This window comes from Astyanax mexicanus, chromosome 13 (assembly GCF_023375975.1).
Source record: "Astyanax mexicanus isolate ESR-SI-001 chromosome 13, AstMex3_surface, whole genome shotgun sequence".
Classification (NCBI taxonomy): domain Eukaryota; kingdom Metazoa; phylum Chordata; class Actinopteri; order Characiformes; family Acestrorhamphidae; genus Astyanax; species Astyanax mexicanus.
In genome coordinates this window covers 22,775,619-22,790,923 of record NC_064420.1, presented here as the reverse complement: position 1 = coordinate 22,790,923, position 15,305 = coordinate 22,775,619, and the positions used below count along the sequence as shown (strand labels likewise).

At 38.0% G+C, this 15,305-nt stretch overlaps 1 protein-coding gene and 1 long non-coding RNA gene across 40 annotated transcripts in view; one reads left to right on the top strand and one right to left on the bottom strand.

Moving 5' to 3' along the window:
- LOC103046516 (polymeric immunoglobulin receptor) overlaps positions 1–15,305 on the bottom strand; it is a 235,265-nt gene that overhangs the window by 40,732 nt on the left and 179,228 nt on the right. For 6 of the 39 annotated variants that reach the window (XM_049486335.1, XM_049486330.1, XM_049486305.1 and 3 more), the window contains one exon: positions 9,896–10,234. The exons of 25 other annotated variants lie outside the window; for them this stretch is intronic. In XM_049486335.1, the coding sequence (XP_049342292.1) occupies positions 9,896–10,234 (339 nt within the window). Of the gene's footprint in view, positions 1–6,950; positions 7,260–7,578; positions 7,876–9,895; positions 10,235–15,305 lie in introns of all 39 variants that reach the window. 8 more of the 39 variants (XM_049486327.1, XM_049486325.1, XM_049486315.1 and 5 more) reach the window with 3 other exon arrangements.
- The window catches only part of LOC125806731 (uncharacterized), a 220,008-nt gene that overhangs the window by 30,243 nt on the left and 174,460 nt on the right, over positions 1–15,305 (top strand). The gene's annotated exons all lie outside the window — the stretch shown is intronic.

Below are 15,305 nucleotides of genomic sequence, written 5' to 3'. Positions count from 1 at the left end.
AAAAATAATAATAATAATAATAAAATAAATAAATAAAAATAAAGTATTAATTGTCCTCCGAAGAGGGGTGGTGGTGGTTGGGCCAAAAAAAAAAAAAAAAAAACATAATTTACTGTAACTGGAGCTCCTCATCCAGCCTGTTTACTCCCCAGCCTCTCTGGATTTTACAGCGGGTCAGTAATGTGGGTTACAGTGATTTGTTTATAGATTCTGATCAATTTTATTATGCAGTGAAAAAATAAGTTTGTTTGGTGTTTGTTTCTCGTTGTTTAGTACATTAAGCCACGTTAAGATTCTGAAACAGGGACAGCACCTGGATTGGTTCGTTTCTCTCTGCAATGTGTGGATTAATAACATGTTCACAGCTTAATTTAACGTTATTCTCACATTACCTAATACAGCGGAGGTAACGTTACTAAAATGCGCTGTGTGCAGTTTTTCCCGTTGGTGGGACAATTTAAAAAAATAAGTAGTTGTTGCTGAGGAGTGACGAGAAAACGTCCAAGTGTCTAGAGAAGCCCTGTTCATTTCAGCGTTTTTGATTGGTATGGCGTTTCCATGTGGACGGAGATATTTCTGAAAACGCTGCTCGTGTGGACGAAGATATTTTTAAAAACAGAGACAAAAACCTCAGTTTTTAAAAATATCAGGCTTCGTGTGGACGGGGCCTCAATCTTGTTCAAACAAAAATATAACATTTCAGTAAAGATGGGGGTTATTGTGTGTTTTATACCATTGCTTTGCTAAATAAAATACACTTGATTTGATGTTTTTTATTATAGTTAAATAAAAAAATTCACCCAAGACAGAGGCACAATGCTGCTCGCTCTGCTGTGCTACGCCCTGCTTACGCGTCTCCAGCATCAAGCGGCATTTTAGAGCACTGGACAAAACTAGAAATTAATTCATATATTTTACTTTCTCAAAATGTGATCTGATGATGAGAAGCGAACGCTAACATATAGCTTTATAGATCTGTGTATTTCACTGCTGGATTCACCGGCAGTTGTATTGAAGAACTGGAATTGTGTTTTGAGATGTTTTTAAAATATAAAAAATATAAAAGCGAATTTCAGTTAAATAATAGTGAAGTGAAATAAAATAAATTAATGTTCAGTCGAACTGCTTTTCTCGTTTTATTTTTTATTTCCAAAACTGCACTTATACTTGATGTGAGAGAGAATGAGTGAGAATAAGCATCAGGTCATATTTATGTCTAACGCTCTAACAGCAAAATGTGTTTATCTGCTATGTTAAGCTACAAGTAGTAAATTTGTGTAATAAACATAAATATAAATACTTTTAAATATCAGAAAAAAGTATATATAACTAATAGTAACTACTGTGCACATTTTTTATTTTATTGTATAATGTCAGGCTGGGGCCACTGTTAAAATATTTTATTTATATGAAGTGTGGGTCACGTTCTGCACAGTATCTCTGTGCTGTGGTTCATGTTGGCACATTTATTTTTGGGGGAGGTGTGATGAAATGGTCTTGAAATGTTCTTGAAGAGGAGGACATGCAGTACAGTGTGCATGTTTACAGAAGTGACAGCTTGTTCAGCACTTCCTTAAAACATCTACTTCTCCTTTTTAACAAGATTAGAAAACATTAAAATGTAAAGGTCATCCTATAGAGAGGAATGTTGAGTTTCTATGGTGTTTTTTTTCTAGAAGAATTTATAAAAAGTATTGTATTGTGTTATTATTGGTATTTTTTTTTACGAGGATTACATTTTGTGGGTTTGATTTGTGTTAATGTTCGACTAATGTTAGTTAAAGCTTGCCTACTTAAAATGCTGGGAAATATTTTATTTGTTTGCATCATAAAAATGTTCAGGTTAAAAGCACTTCCTGTGTATTGCTGCATTTTTAAAAACAATCTAACCAGTTCAGAAGAGCATTCAATGCCAAATCACATCACACAGTTTGTGAACACATGAACTACATTTATCTTCTACTCATCACAGTTTAAACTCAAGACCATGAAATATTTGTTAAATTGAGGTGTACTGAAAGTAATCTAAAACAAGCTCATAGTCACAATATATTTTGGGGTGGGACCTGAGATATGCTCAAAATAACAACCCCAGCCCCAGTCAGTGTATCACCAACATGAGTCTGAAGCTGCTGGTTTAAGGTGAAATTGCTTCATAAATAGTTTTTTATCGTTTTTAAACAAAATGCATGAAACCGTAATGATTTAATATTATTTAAAGCAGCACTATGTGAGATTTGGTTTTGTTTACTCCTGGACTCCCTACAGCTGGGGAGTGTTATTCACCTTTACTCCACTGCAGTAAATACAAATCAGCCTTTTAGAGTAATTTGACTCATGCAGCTCCACAAACAACACATTCCAAAAAAAGTATATTCCACTTTTTATTTGCTCATTAAAAATATCTTCACAATATCTTACAAATATGCGAACATAAAAACACATTATATTTTCTAAATATATTTCAATATATTTTCAATATATTTTATAATATAAAAAAGAGATTTATGTTTTGCCTGTATCTACAGGCCTATATCTAAAAGTAAATGATAGAAAACACAAAGGAAATAATAATAATTGTAGAGTAAAAACTCTTAAACACTCAAAACTCTGAAATTTTGTTCTATCAGATTCAAACATCTTAAAACAATCACTCCATTGAATTCTTTGGGTTTTTCCTCTTGGACAGTGAGTGACGTGTGGTGGTGGAGTCTGTTGATTAGTGGATGTGTTTTAGAATTCTTCATGTCCTCCAAGGCAGAACTGTCTCAGTCCTGTATGTGAAACACAAAATGAATGAGAACAGTCTGTTTACACATAGAGGAGATACTGAAGTTTAACCCTTTCAGACCCTGCATCCATTACAATGGACATCACGTATTTTCTTTGCACATGTTTTGTTGCACATGATACTATATGTTAATTGGATTTATTTGCTGTATAGATTTTTATAGTAGAATATAGTAGAGAGTTTTCTTTTCTGTTCATTACAGACAGAAAACAGCATTCCTAGATTTTTTAAAGATAATTCAGGTCTGAAAGGGTTAAATGCTTGTGTCTGATACTCAAAGATGTCCAAATTAAGTCTGAAGTTTTTGTGGGGTGAGACTTCATGAACTGATGCTGAACTAATAATATTTGCTCACCCTCCATATGCAGCTAATGTGACTGAACTCTTCAGGTTTCAGGTTTCTGATAAAATTAGATGTATTTGAGTCTTGATTTTGATGCTGCAGATACTTCAAAATCACACCATGCTATTGGTTCTACCGTAGAAAATCTAGACCTGTACCTGTTACAATAAAGGCATAAGAAATCCAAAACTCTAAACCTGTCAGTAGTTTTTTTACCTTGAAAACTAAATTACAAAAAACAAACATGTTTGCATAGTGCGTTTAACTTAGTGTCTCTTTAGGGGAACAGCAGAGTGCAGGGTCTGTTTTGGGAAGATCTAATGTATAAATGCTTACTTAGGGAGCAGCAGTGCTACAGAAACTGCATGTGTTATAAAACACTAAAGAACTAAACGTTCTAAAACAGAGACTGTTAGCAGCCATGAGTTTCCTCAATGTTAATACTGAAAAAATAGAAAACAAAGATTGTTCATGAATCCCAAAACAAGAGTTCAAGTTGAGTCTGTAATAAAGACATGATTTTTTGCTTTACTGATAAAAGTAAGAGATTAAAGTACCTCCAATGATGATTCTGACGGTTACAGACTTTTCATTGTTGATTGTACATCTGTACAGGCCCTCGTCTTGCTCGCTCAGGTTGGAGAGAAGTAGAGAGAGATTTGCTGGATGTTTCTCGTTAAACATGTGGATTCTTCTTGCATAGCATCCTGTTTTATTGGATACTTCCATCATATCTGAGTCTACATGCTCCCATTTTATGCTAACAGGTCTGGTCTGTGGGTCAGTGCAGGAGCAGGGCAGGAGAACAGACCCTCTTGTGTATCCAACAATCAGATTCTCCTGAGACCTTGACAGTGTACAGCCTGCAGAAACATAAAGCATTCTTAAAATGTGTGTATGTGTGTGTGTGTGTGTGTGTGTGTGTGTGTGTGTGTAAACAAGAGTGACTCCAGCATAGGGCTGCACGATATATTGTTTAAGCATCGTCATCGTGATGTGCAATCACAGTAAAAATCTCCAGTACAAAACGTCAACATCCTCACTGATAAAATGACTGAAATCTTACTGCTGGAGTTACATCAGGTATTAACATTAAAGGAGAAATCCGGTGTGAAATGGACTTGGGGTGTAGTGAAACATACAGTGGGGAAAAAAAGTATTTAATCAGTCACCAATTTTGCAAGTTCTCCCGCCTAAAAAGATGAGAGAGGCCTCTAATTGACATTATAGGCTGAGAGAAAATCACATTGTCTGATATTTAAAGAATTGATTTGCAAATAATGGTGAAAAATAAGTATTTGGTCAATAACAAAAGTTAATCTCAATACTGTGTTATATGTCCCTTGTTGGCAATGACAGAGGTCAAATGTTTTCTGTAAGTCTTTACAAGGTTGGCACACACCGTTGCTGGTATGTTGGCCCATTCCCTCATGCAGATCTCCTCTAGAGCAGTGATGTTTTGGGGCTGACGGCAGCAACAATGACTTTCAACTCCCTCCAAGGGTTTTCTATGGGGTTGAGATCTGGAGACTGGCTAGGCCTCTTAAGGACCTTGAAATGCTTCTTACTAAGCCACTCCTTTGTTGCAGTCCTGGCAGTGTGCTTGGGATCATTGTCATGCTGAAAGACCCAGCCTTGTCTCATCTTCAATGCCCTTGCTGATGACAGGAGGTTTGCACTCAAAATCTCACAATACATGACCCCATTCATTATTTCATGTACACGGACAAGTCGTCCTGATCCCTTTGCAGAGAAATAGCCCCAAAGCATGATGTTGTCACCCCCATGCTTCACAGTTGGTATGGTGTTCTTTGGATGCAACTCAGCATTCACTCTCCTCCAAACACGACAAGTTGTGTTTGTACCAAACAGTTCTACTTTGGTTTCATCAACCATATCAACCATATATGACATTCTCCCAGTACTCATCTGGAACATCCAAATGCTCTTTAGCAAACTTCAGACATGGCCGGATATGTACTGGCTTAAGCAGGGGGACCCGTCTGGCACTGCAAGATCTGAGTCCATGGCGGCGTAGTGTGTTACTGATGGTAGCATTTGTAACGTTGGTCCCAGCTTTCTGCAGGTCATTCACTAGCTCCCCCCGTGTGGTTCTGGGATTTTTACTCACTATTCTTGTGATTATTTTGACCCCACGGGCTGAGATCTTGCGTGGAGCCCCTGATCGAGGGAGATTAGCAGTGGTCTAGTAGGTCTTCCATTTTCTGATTATTGCTCCCACAGTAGATTTCTTCACACCAAGCTGCTGCCTGTTGCAGATTCAGTGTTCCCAGCCTGGTGCAGGTCTACAAGTTTGTTTCTGGTGTGGACTGTCTTTGGAGTGTGACTGTATGAGGTTGTGGGCAGGTGTCTTTTATACAGATAACAAGGTCAAACAGTTAATGAGTGGAGGACAGAGGAGCCTCTTAAAGAATAAGTTACAGGTCTGTGACAGCCAGAAAACTTTCTTTTATGTAGGTGACAAAATCATTTTTTTCTCATTTTGTCTCTCATAGCTGAGGTCTACCTATGATGTCAATTACAGGCCTCTCTCATCTTTTTAAGTGGGAGAAGTTGCACAATTGGAGACTGACTAAATACTTTTTTCCCCACTGTAATAACGAGTATGAACTTTTATTGAAAAGCACAACTCCATTCACCCCCCAGCATTCTGAAAAACAGTGCTTTTAGCTGATGCTTACAACAGGCTTACAATGCTAGTAATAGCAAAGAAATCACTATTTTTAAACCATTAACAAGCTTTAAGTAGCTCCACATTTCATTGGTAGAATTCTAAGGGTCCTGACCTTTAAAATGAGGCACTGAGAACTTTGAAAGTGCACAGATAGTTTATTAAAAACACTGTTTATACACAAGGTATCTTGAGGTAGTTTACCGGGAGCCTCCATCTTAAAATTAAGTCACAATAAATTGACAGATGAGCACAAATGAATAGGTAGGATAAGGGAACAGATTGCAAAGTTAATTCTGTGGAAATGCATGAATTCCAGCTTGAGCTGAAAGTAGCTGGTAACTGTCATGAGAATGAGTATGAAGAGCACCATACAACAAATTGCATATATGTGAGTTATCAGATGTATTTTTGTTAATTTTCGTATGTAAAATTATTGTGCCTTAATTTTAAAATGCTGTTTTAAATGTCAGGGCCCACATAATTTTACCAATATAGTTTGAAGCTACTTTAAGCTTGTTAATGGTGTAAAAATAGCGATTTCTTTGTATGGGTAACGCTATGCCCCTATCTCTCGCATTGTAAGCCGGTTGGGAGCATTGGTTAAAAGCGCTGTATTTCAGAATGCTGGGGGAGAATGGAGGTGGGATTTTTGACAAATGTTTGTACTCGTTTTCATCTTTCACTACTACACCCCAAGTCCATTTCACACCGGAGTTCTCCTTTAATAGTGTATGTCAGTTTGCCTTTAACACTAAGCTTCATTGAGATGGACGTTTTATTGTTGATTGTACATCTGTACAGGCCCTCGTCTTGCTCGGTCAGGTTGGAGAGAAGTAGAGAGAGATTTGCTGGATGTTTCTCGTTAAACATGTGGATTCTTCCTGCATAGCGTCCCGTTCTATTGGATACTTCAATCACACCTGAGTCTACACGCTCCCATTTTATGCTAACAGGTCTGGTCTGTGGGTCAGTGCAGGAGCAGGACAGCAGAACAGACCCTCCCGAATATCCAGCAATTTGATTCTCCTGAGAGTTTGACAGTGTACAGCCTGCAGGAATATAAAGCATTCTTATAATGTGAGTGTGTGTGTGTGTGTGCAAGAGTGACTCCAGCAGTTTACCTTTAACAGTGAGGCTGAAGGTTCTGTGCTGGTTCTGGTTTATCCAGCATGAATATGTTCCTCCATCCTCTACAGTCAGGTCTGAGATCAGTACAGAGAGGTTTCCTGGAGAGTTCTGCTTAAACGTCTGAACTCTGTCTCTGTATCTCTGATGGAGTTCAGTAGAGAAGAGATCTTCATGGTCTGGTGTTCTCCACTGTACTCTTTCAGGACTGTCCTGCAGGTCAGTACAGGAGCAGGACAGAAGAACAGACTCTCCTGATGATCTGATTATTGGAACTGTCTGTTTATTCTCTGACAGAGTGCAGCCTAAATTACAAACACACACAACAGACATTCATTTATATTCACATCTCACAATAGTGTTTAGTACATTAGCACAGTAAACACAATGCATGGAACCTTAGCTAACTGTTTACATTTATGCCGCATGTCGAGGATTCAGATACGAATCAGTTCATCTAGGACCACAAAGGAAAATGACTCAAATCTGTTTTGATAAGATTTGCACAATTTGACATGTCCACACAGATTTAAAAAAATCTGAGACACTTAAGTCTGATGTGTATCAGTTGCCTTGGGGCATTGTGGGTAATACTAAAAGAGTTTAACAATTGAAGAGTCTGACCTTTGACCTCTAGTGTAACATATGGCGTGTATTCTTCATCAGCTCTGCACCGGTATTCTCCAGAGTCGTCTTTATTCAGGTCTGAGATGAGAAGAGAGAAATTTCTGGATTTTGGTTGATCGAACATCCAAACTCTGCCGCTGTAGGATTGAGTCTCATTAGACACTGAGATCTTATCTTCAGACCCCGGCTTTGAGAAGAACCATGTGAATCTCTGAGGATTGATCTTTCTGTCTTCAGGACAAAAGCAGGGCAGCAGCACAGACTCTCCTGGAGATTTGATGAAACTGTTCTCACCTTCATACAAAGAACAGCCTGTAGAGCAACAGATCCAAAATACACACAATCAGCATCACATTAACCTTAATTACACTGTGTTAAGATCTGTTAAACATGATTTGTGATGAAAAATGTTAACCAGATGAAGATGCTACAATGCAATATAGAAAATAAAGGCTATAGAAACTGACAAAGAATCAGAGCTGAGTAACTGTAGCATCTGTACTGAACTAAAGAATAATCACTTAGGCCCATTTCTCTTTTCTTCCCCTACCCCTTGTTTCGAGTTTAATCCTTCCCTTTGGAACAGAGTTACAAGATAAAGAGGTGAAATCCTCCCCCTAAGAATTAAGAAACCCTTCAAGCTCCTGTAGGCGACTCTGTCAGGCTCATGTGACTGAAGTGGAGCGCTAAAGTTCAGCAACCAGTTCATTTTAGAGCATCATATGTATTTAAAAATGTACGGAGCCCCTAAAGTGACATTGTGTTAAAAAAAATAATGTGTGGCCATGACTTATTAAGGCATGGTAATGAGATCCTAAGGCGTTGCCACAACTTATTAAGGTGTGGGAATGAGATCCTAATGCATGGGCACGACGAACAAGATAATTAAGTTGTAGCCAGAAAATAATATATATATATTTTGTAAATTAATGCCAAAATAAATGCTCCGATCCAAGGATAATCTTTTGTATAAAAATGGAGAATTGGTTTATTTTTATTTTAATCTTGTAATGAATTATAGTGATATTATGGAGTCTCTTGCAGTGAGACATGGAATAATTCTAAGTAAAAGACACTTAATTCTAATACTAAAAGCTGATTGGCTTAGATGCAGACAGTATGCAGACCTGTTTACCTTTATTAGGCAGTAATATTGTGCACAACCCCTGAGAGCTGCTCGCTTTGTTAGCTGCAAAAAAGGACCTTTTTCCCACACCTTAATAAGTCGTGGCCACGCCTTAGGATCTCATTTTGACGCCTTAATAAGTCATGGCAACGCATACATTTTTTTAACATTATGTCACCTTAGAGGCTCCGTAAAAAGGGGGCAGACGATGCTGCAGTTAATTATAATTTACCAACCTTTACTTCCTCTGTGATGAGGAGCTGAAACTTTCCCTTTCCACCCTAAATTCTGCAGCCTCTGCCAGCTGTTTCACTGTTTAAGGTGGAGCATGAAAGTTGGCTAGCCAGCTAACTACTGAGGTGAACTACTATCATTTTTTATGTTCATTATGAAGAAAATACCCAAAAGACAATAAAACAATTTTTTTCTCAGGGAAAATACTCAAATTTGTGGGTTTCATTGGTCGCTTGTGCCGCCATCTGGCCAGTGATTCTCATAGTTCTCCATTTAGAGTGTTCCTTAGAAAATTTCAGTTTAAAGGGTCATGTAGTACTAACACTTCCCCTAACCTACCATTCCAGCCTAACAAGAATCACTACCCCCACCTCTAGACGTGCCCAACAAAACAGAAGGGTAGGGGTAAGTGGAAGGGTCAAGGAGTGAATTGGGATTGGGTCTTACTGCCAACATTCACCACCTTTAGTGCTTTGGCACATAGTCTTTTTTTTTATAAATGGTTACTGGTGAATATGGGTTGCATGACTAGTAGTTTTCATTAGTTGATTAGTTTTTTTAAAAAGTAGTCAGTTGGTCAAGTAGTCATCAATTTCATAGCAAATCTTATAGCAAACTTTTTAATGTGCTGTTTAATGCTAGTTTGACAACAGAAATGAATGCATGAAAAATAATACACCTAATATTACACCTCGCCTCTTTCAGTGAAAATGTAATTATAGAACGGAAGTGATGGACATGTTATAATATTACATTAAATTTTCTTTTTGTGCGCTGCAGTCAATAACTTTTAACATGAACTGCTTCTGTGAATTGCTGCTGATTTTTTCTCCTCTGACGAGTCAACTACTTGATTAATCTATGCAACCCCTGCCAGTGACATCATGACTATATGATGTGCATTTTCTCAAAGCAGCTTCCACCAAAATGAATCTGTAGTAATGTTTGATTTACCTCTGATATAAAGAGGGACAGCAGTGGTGTATTTCTCGTTGACGCCACACAGATACAGTCCTTCATCTTCTTCAGTGAGGTGGGAGATGATTAGAGATAAATCTCCTGGAGGATTCTGAGTCAGTCTCTGAACTCTGCCTCTGTATCTCTGACTCTGTTCTCTGTCCTCTGGAAACACTGAATGTTCAGCCTTGTAGTTGCCTAATGCAATCCTCTTCGTATATCCCCACATCAGTGTGTTTGGCTTGTGCTGCAGGTCTTCACAGGAGCAGGGCAGCACCACCGAATCTCCCACAGACTTAGTGATGGGTGCTTTCACACCTCTCGATACAGAACATCCTGCAGAAACACCACACCAACATCACCTGATATTAACTGTTATTATATTATTATGATCATTCTGATTCTGAAACTAATTATAATTCTTCTGTTGGGAGTACTAGCGCACACACACACACGCACATACACACATACACACACATACACACACACACACACACACACACACACACATACACACACACACACACAGAGAGACAGACACACACAGTATTTGTCTCTAGACTTTAACTACACTCCTTCCTTCTTTCCTAAAAATACCAGCCTGTTCAGCACAAGTTGGTGAATCTGGTTAAGATACTTGAGCAGTGAAGGGTTTTGGTATTTTTGGGGTTTTATGGTTTAGCTGATCTACATGCATAATTAACCAGAACAAGATAACCAGTATGACCAAACATGTAAAAATCAGATTATATTAGTAAAGAGCTGATTAACCAGCTAGTCTACCATCACAGATTTAGACCCTCTCAAACCAGCTACAAACTAAACCTGAATTTAAACTGGATTATTCAGCAAAGATAGCTGGAGTTTCTGGCTGGATTTTACATCCTCAAGTACATCAAATGTGTAACTTTATTTATTAGACTAGCTTCACTTTTTAAACATTTACAATAACATGCTAACTCGTAAATTGAATATTTTCTCTCTAATAATGTGAGATATTACTGATTTTTTAGTGAGAGTAAGTCATAGCCAATCTCTGGATTAAAACAAAATTTAAATTCTTGTAGTTTAGTAACTGTGTTAGTGATAGTTAGCTAAATTGATAGTTTTGTAGGTCTAGACTCTCTAGTTACTAATGTACTTTGTCAGTCTAATGTATTTGTGTATTTGAGTGTTTATGTGACATAATTAATTGACATTTCTTGTGTAATATATCCTTTGTTATATTTAATGGGCTTTATTGTATTATGTGTTGAGTCATGAATATTTTCCAAGGTTGAAATGGTAGAAAACTTTCCTCAGTGATATTTACAAAATATGTTGTGTTTTACTTGTAGTTTGAGACAAATATGAAGGTTTACAGGTTTTCAGACAGTTTGATTACATTAACTCTGCTTTTATAGAAAGAACATCCAACTCATTAATGGCACAAGTTTCTGACTTATGTTCTAAAATAGAAAATAGTCACACTCTGTGGCAGAACCAGTAAGAATCTTAGTTTATATATATATATGGTTGCTATGGTGTATCTACTAGTTGCTAAGGTGTTTGTGTACAACTGTGACTGCAATGTGTGAAACTTGAAAGGGTGTTCACAACTATTTTTACATACAGTGTAAATGTTTTCTGGTGAAGAGAAATATTAACCTTTCACCCAAAGTAGAAAATGTGCATACTGTTCTATATTTGCAGTTAATGTGTATGTAAATGAACAGCTGCAAATATTCACTCCCTCATACATATTCATTTATGAAGTGGTGGAAAATATGTGAGGGCTGAAGTTAATTTGGTATCAAAAAGTGTGACTGAAAAAAAGAAGCTGTATGAAACTGTATGTGTGAATTACGCCTCAGTCTATGTTAAACTGATCTCAGCTGAGACTTTCATGTTTAAACACCACTGATCAAAACGTCTGTTCCTCTAAATAGTTAAATGAGTAAAAGATGAACTGATCTCTAAAAGGGAGAAAGTTAAAGAATAAAACACTCTGCTGGTAAAAACAGCTTATCCAGCTCTTCATCAGCTTAGATTATAGTTTTATATGAGTTTGATGGTTTAGCTGATCTACAAACATGATTAATCTGATCAAGCTACCAGTATGACTAAGCTTCACCAGCATTAAGAAGCTGCTCGACCATCATGACCAGTTTAACCAGAACACCAAACAGGTCAACAGCAATTACCAGCAGCAATAACAATATTTAACCAGGATAATTAGCATTACCAAGCTGATCAACCAGAATAACCAGCATTACCAATCTGATCAACCAGCATAACCAGCATTACCAAACTGATCAACCAGCATAACCAGCATTACCAAACTGATGAACCAGTATAAGCAGCATTACCAAGCTGATCAACCAGCATAACCATCATTACCAAACTGATCAACCAGCATAACCAGAATTACCAAACTGATCAAGCAGCATAACCAGCATTACCAAACTGATGAACCAGCATAACCAGCATTACCAAACTGATCAACCAGCCTAACCAGAATTACCAAACTGATCAACCAGCATAACCAGCATTACCAAACTGATCAACCAGCATAACCAGCATTACCAAACTGATCAACCAGCATAACCATCATTACCAAGCTGATCAACCAGCATAACCATCATTACCAAGCTGATCAACCAGCATAACCAGAATTACCAAACTGATCAACCAGCATAACCAGCATTACCAAACTGATCAACCAGCATAACCAGAATTACCAAACTGATCAACCAGCATAACCAGCATTACCAAACTGATCAACCAGCATAACCATCATTACCAAGCTGATCAACCAGCATAACCAGAATTACCAAACTGATCAACCAGCATAACCATCATTACCAAGCTGATCAACCAGCATAACCAGAATTACCAAACTGATCAACCAGCATAACCAGCACTACCAATCTGATCAACCAGCATAACCAGCATTACCAAGCTGATCAACCAGCATAACCATCATTACCAAGCTGATCAACCAGCATAACCAGCATTACCAAACTGATCAACCAGCATAACCAGCATTACCAAACTGATCAACCAGCATAACCAGCATTACCAAGCTGATCAACCAGCATAACCATCATTACCAAGCTGATCAACCAGCATAACCAGCATTACCAAACTGATCAACCAGCATAACCAGAATTACCAAACTGATCAACTAGCATAACCATCATTACCAAGCTGATCAACCAGCATAACCAGCATTACCAAACTGATTAACCAGCATAACCAGCATTACCAAACTGATCAACCAGCATAACCAGCACTACCAATCTGATCAACCAGCATAACCAGCATTACCAAGCTGATCAACCAGCATAACCATCATTACCAAGCTGATCAACCAGCATAACCAGCATTACCAAACTGATCAACCAGCATAACCAGCATTACCAAACTGATCAACCAGCATAACCAGCATTACCAAACTGATCAACCAGCATAACCAGCATTACCAAACTGATGAACCAGTATAAGCAGCATTACCAAGCTGATCAACCAGCATAACCATCATTACCAAACTGATCAACCAGCATAACCAGAATTACCAAACTGATCAAGCAGCATAACCAGCATTACCAAACTGATCAACCAGCATAACCAGAATTACCAAACTGATCAACTAGCATAACCAGCATTACCAAACTGATCAACCAGCATAACCATCATTACCAAGCTGATCAACCAGCATAACCAGAATTACCAAACTGATCAACCAGCATAACCATCATTACCAAGCTGATCAACCAGCATAACCAGAATTACCAAACTGATCAACCAGCATAACCAGCACTACCAATCTGATCAACCAGCATAACCAGCATTACCAAGCTGATCAACCAGCATAACCATCATTACCAAGCTGATCAACCAGCATAACCAGCATTACCAAACTGATCAACCAGCATAACCAGCATTACCAAACTGATCAACCAGCATAACCAGCATTACCAAGCTGATCAACCAGCATAACCATCATTACCAAGCTGATCAACCAGCATAACCAGCATTACCAAACTGATCAACCAGCATAACCAGAATTACCAAACTGATCAACTAGCATAACCATCATTACCAAGCTGATCAACCAGCATAACCAGCATTACCAAACTGATTAACCAGCATAACCAGCATTACCAAACTGATCAACCAGCATAACCAGCACTACCAATCTGATCAACCAGCATAACCAGCATTACCAAGCTGATCAACCAGCATAACCATCATTACCAAGCTGATCAACCAGCATAACCAGCATTACCAAACTGATCAACCAGCATAACCATCATTACCAAACTGATCAACCAGCATAACCAGCATTACCAAACTGATCAACCAGCATAACCATCATTACCAAGCTGATCAACCAGCATAACCAGCATTACCAAACTGATCAACCAGCATTACCAAACTGATCAACCAGCATAACCAGCATTACCAAGCTGATCAACCAGTATAACCAGCACTATTAAGCTGATCAACCAGCATAACCAGCATTACCAAACTGATCAACCAGTATAACCAGCACTACTGAGCTGATCAACCAGCATAACCAGCACTACCAATCTGATCAACCAGCATAACCAGCATTACCAAGCTGATCAACCAGCATAACCATCATTACCAAGCTGATCAACCAGCATAACCAGCATTACCAAGCTGATCAACCAGCATTACCAAACTGATCAACCAGCATAACCATCATTACCAAACTGATCAACCAGCATTACCAAACTGATCAACCAGCATAACCAGCACTATTAAGCTGATCAACCAGCATAACCAGCATAACCAAGCTGATCAACCAGTATAACCAGTATTACCAAGCTGATCAACCAGCATGACATGTCCAGAGAGGCTTTTATTCTATTAGATAAATAAGCAGTAATTTATTGTTATATATTAAATTTTAGTAACTCTACACTATTTAGGTAAAGTTTCTCTCAGTTTATGTTCAGCATTGTGAGCTACAGGGTGAAGTGAGTAATTTGAGGAGGTGCCTTTTAAAAAAAGAAACACTTTCCTGGTTAATGTTTGTAAAAATTCACACAGGGTGTCTACAGGTTTGACCAAGTGAAAATTAAGACATTTTTAAAACTTTTTAATACCATTTTCCACATAAAATGAAGACCAACTCGCAAGATCAAACACGTTAAAATAAAAAACAATTGATTATTTACGTTTAATCTAGCTGCTTGAAAACTTCAAATGTGAATGCACAAGACACAATTTTCTCACTGTACAGTATACACAATGAAACTTTATACAAAACAAAATTCAAACACTGACAACAGCATAATACAATACACGCTCACACGCGCACACACACACACAAACACACACACTAGGCCATCAGTTTTTCTGATTCACACTCCAGCTCACGCTCAACCCCTTTCAG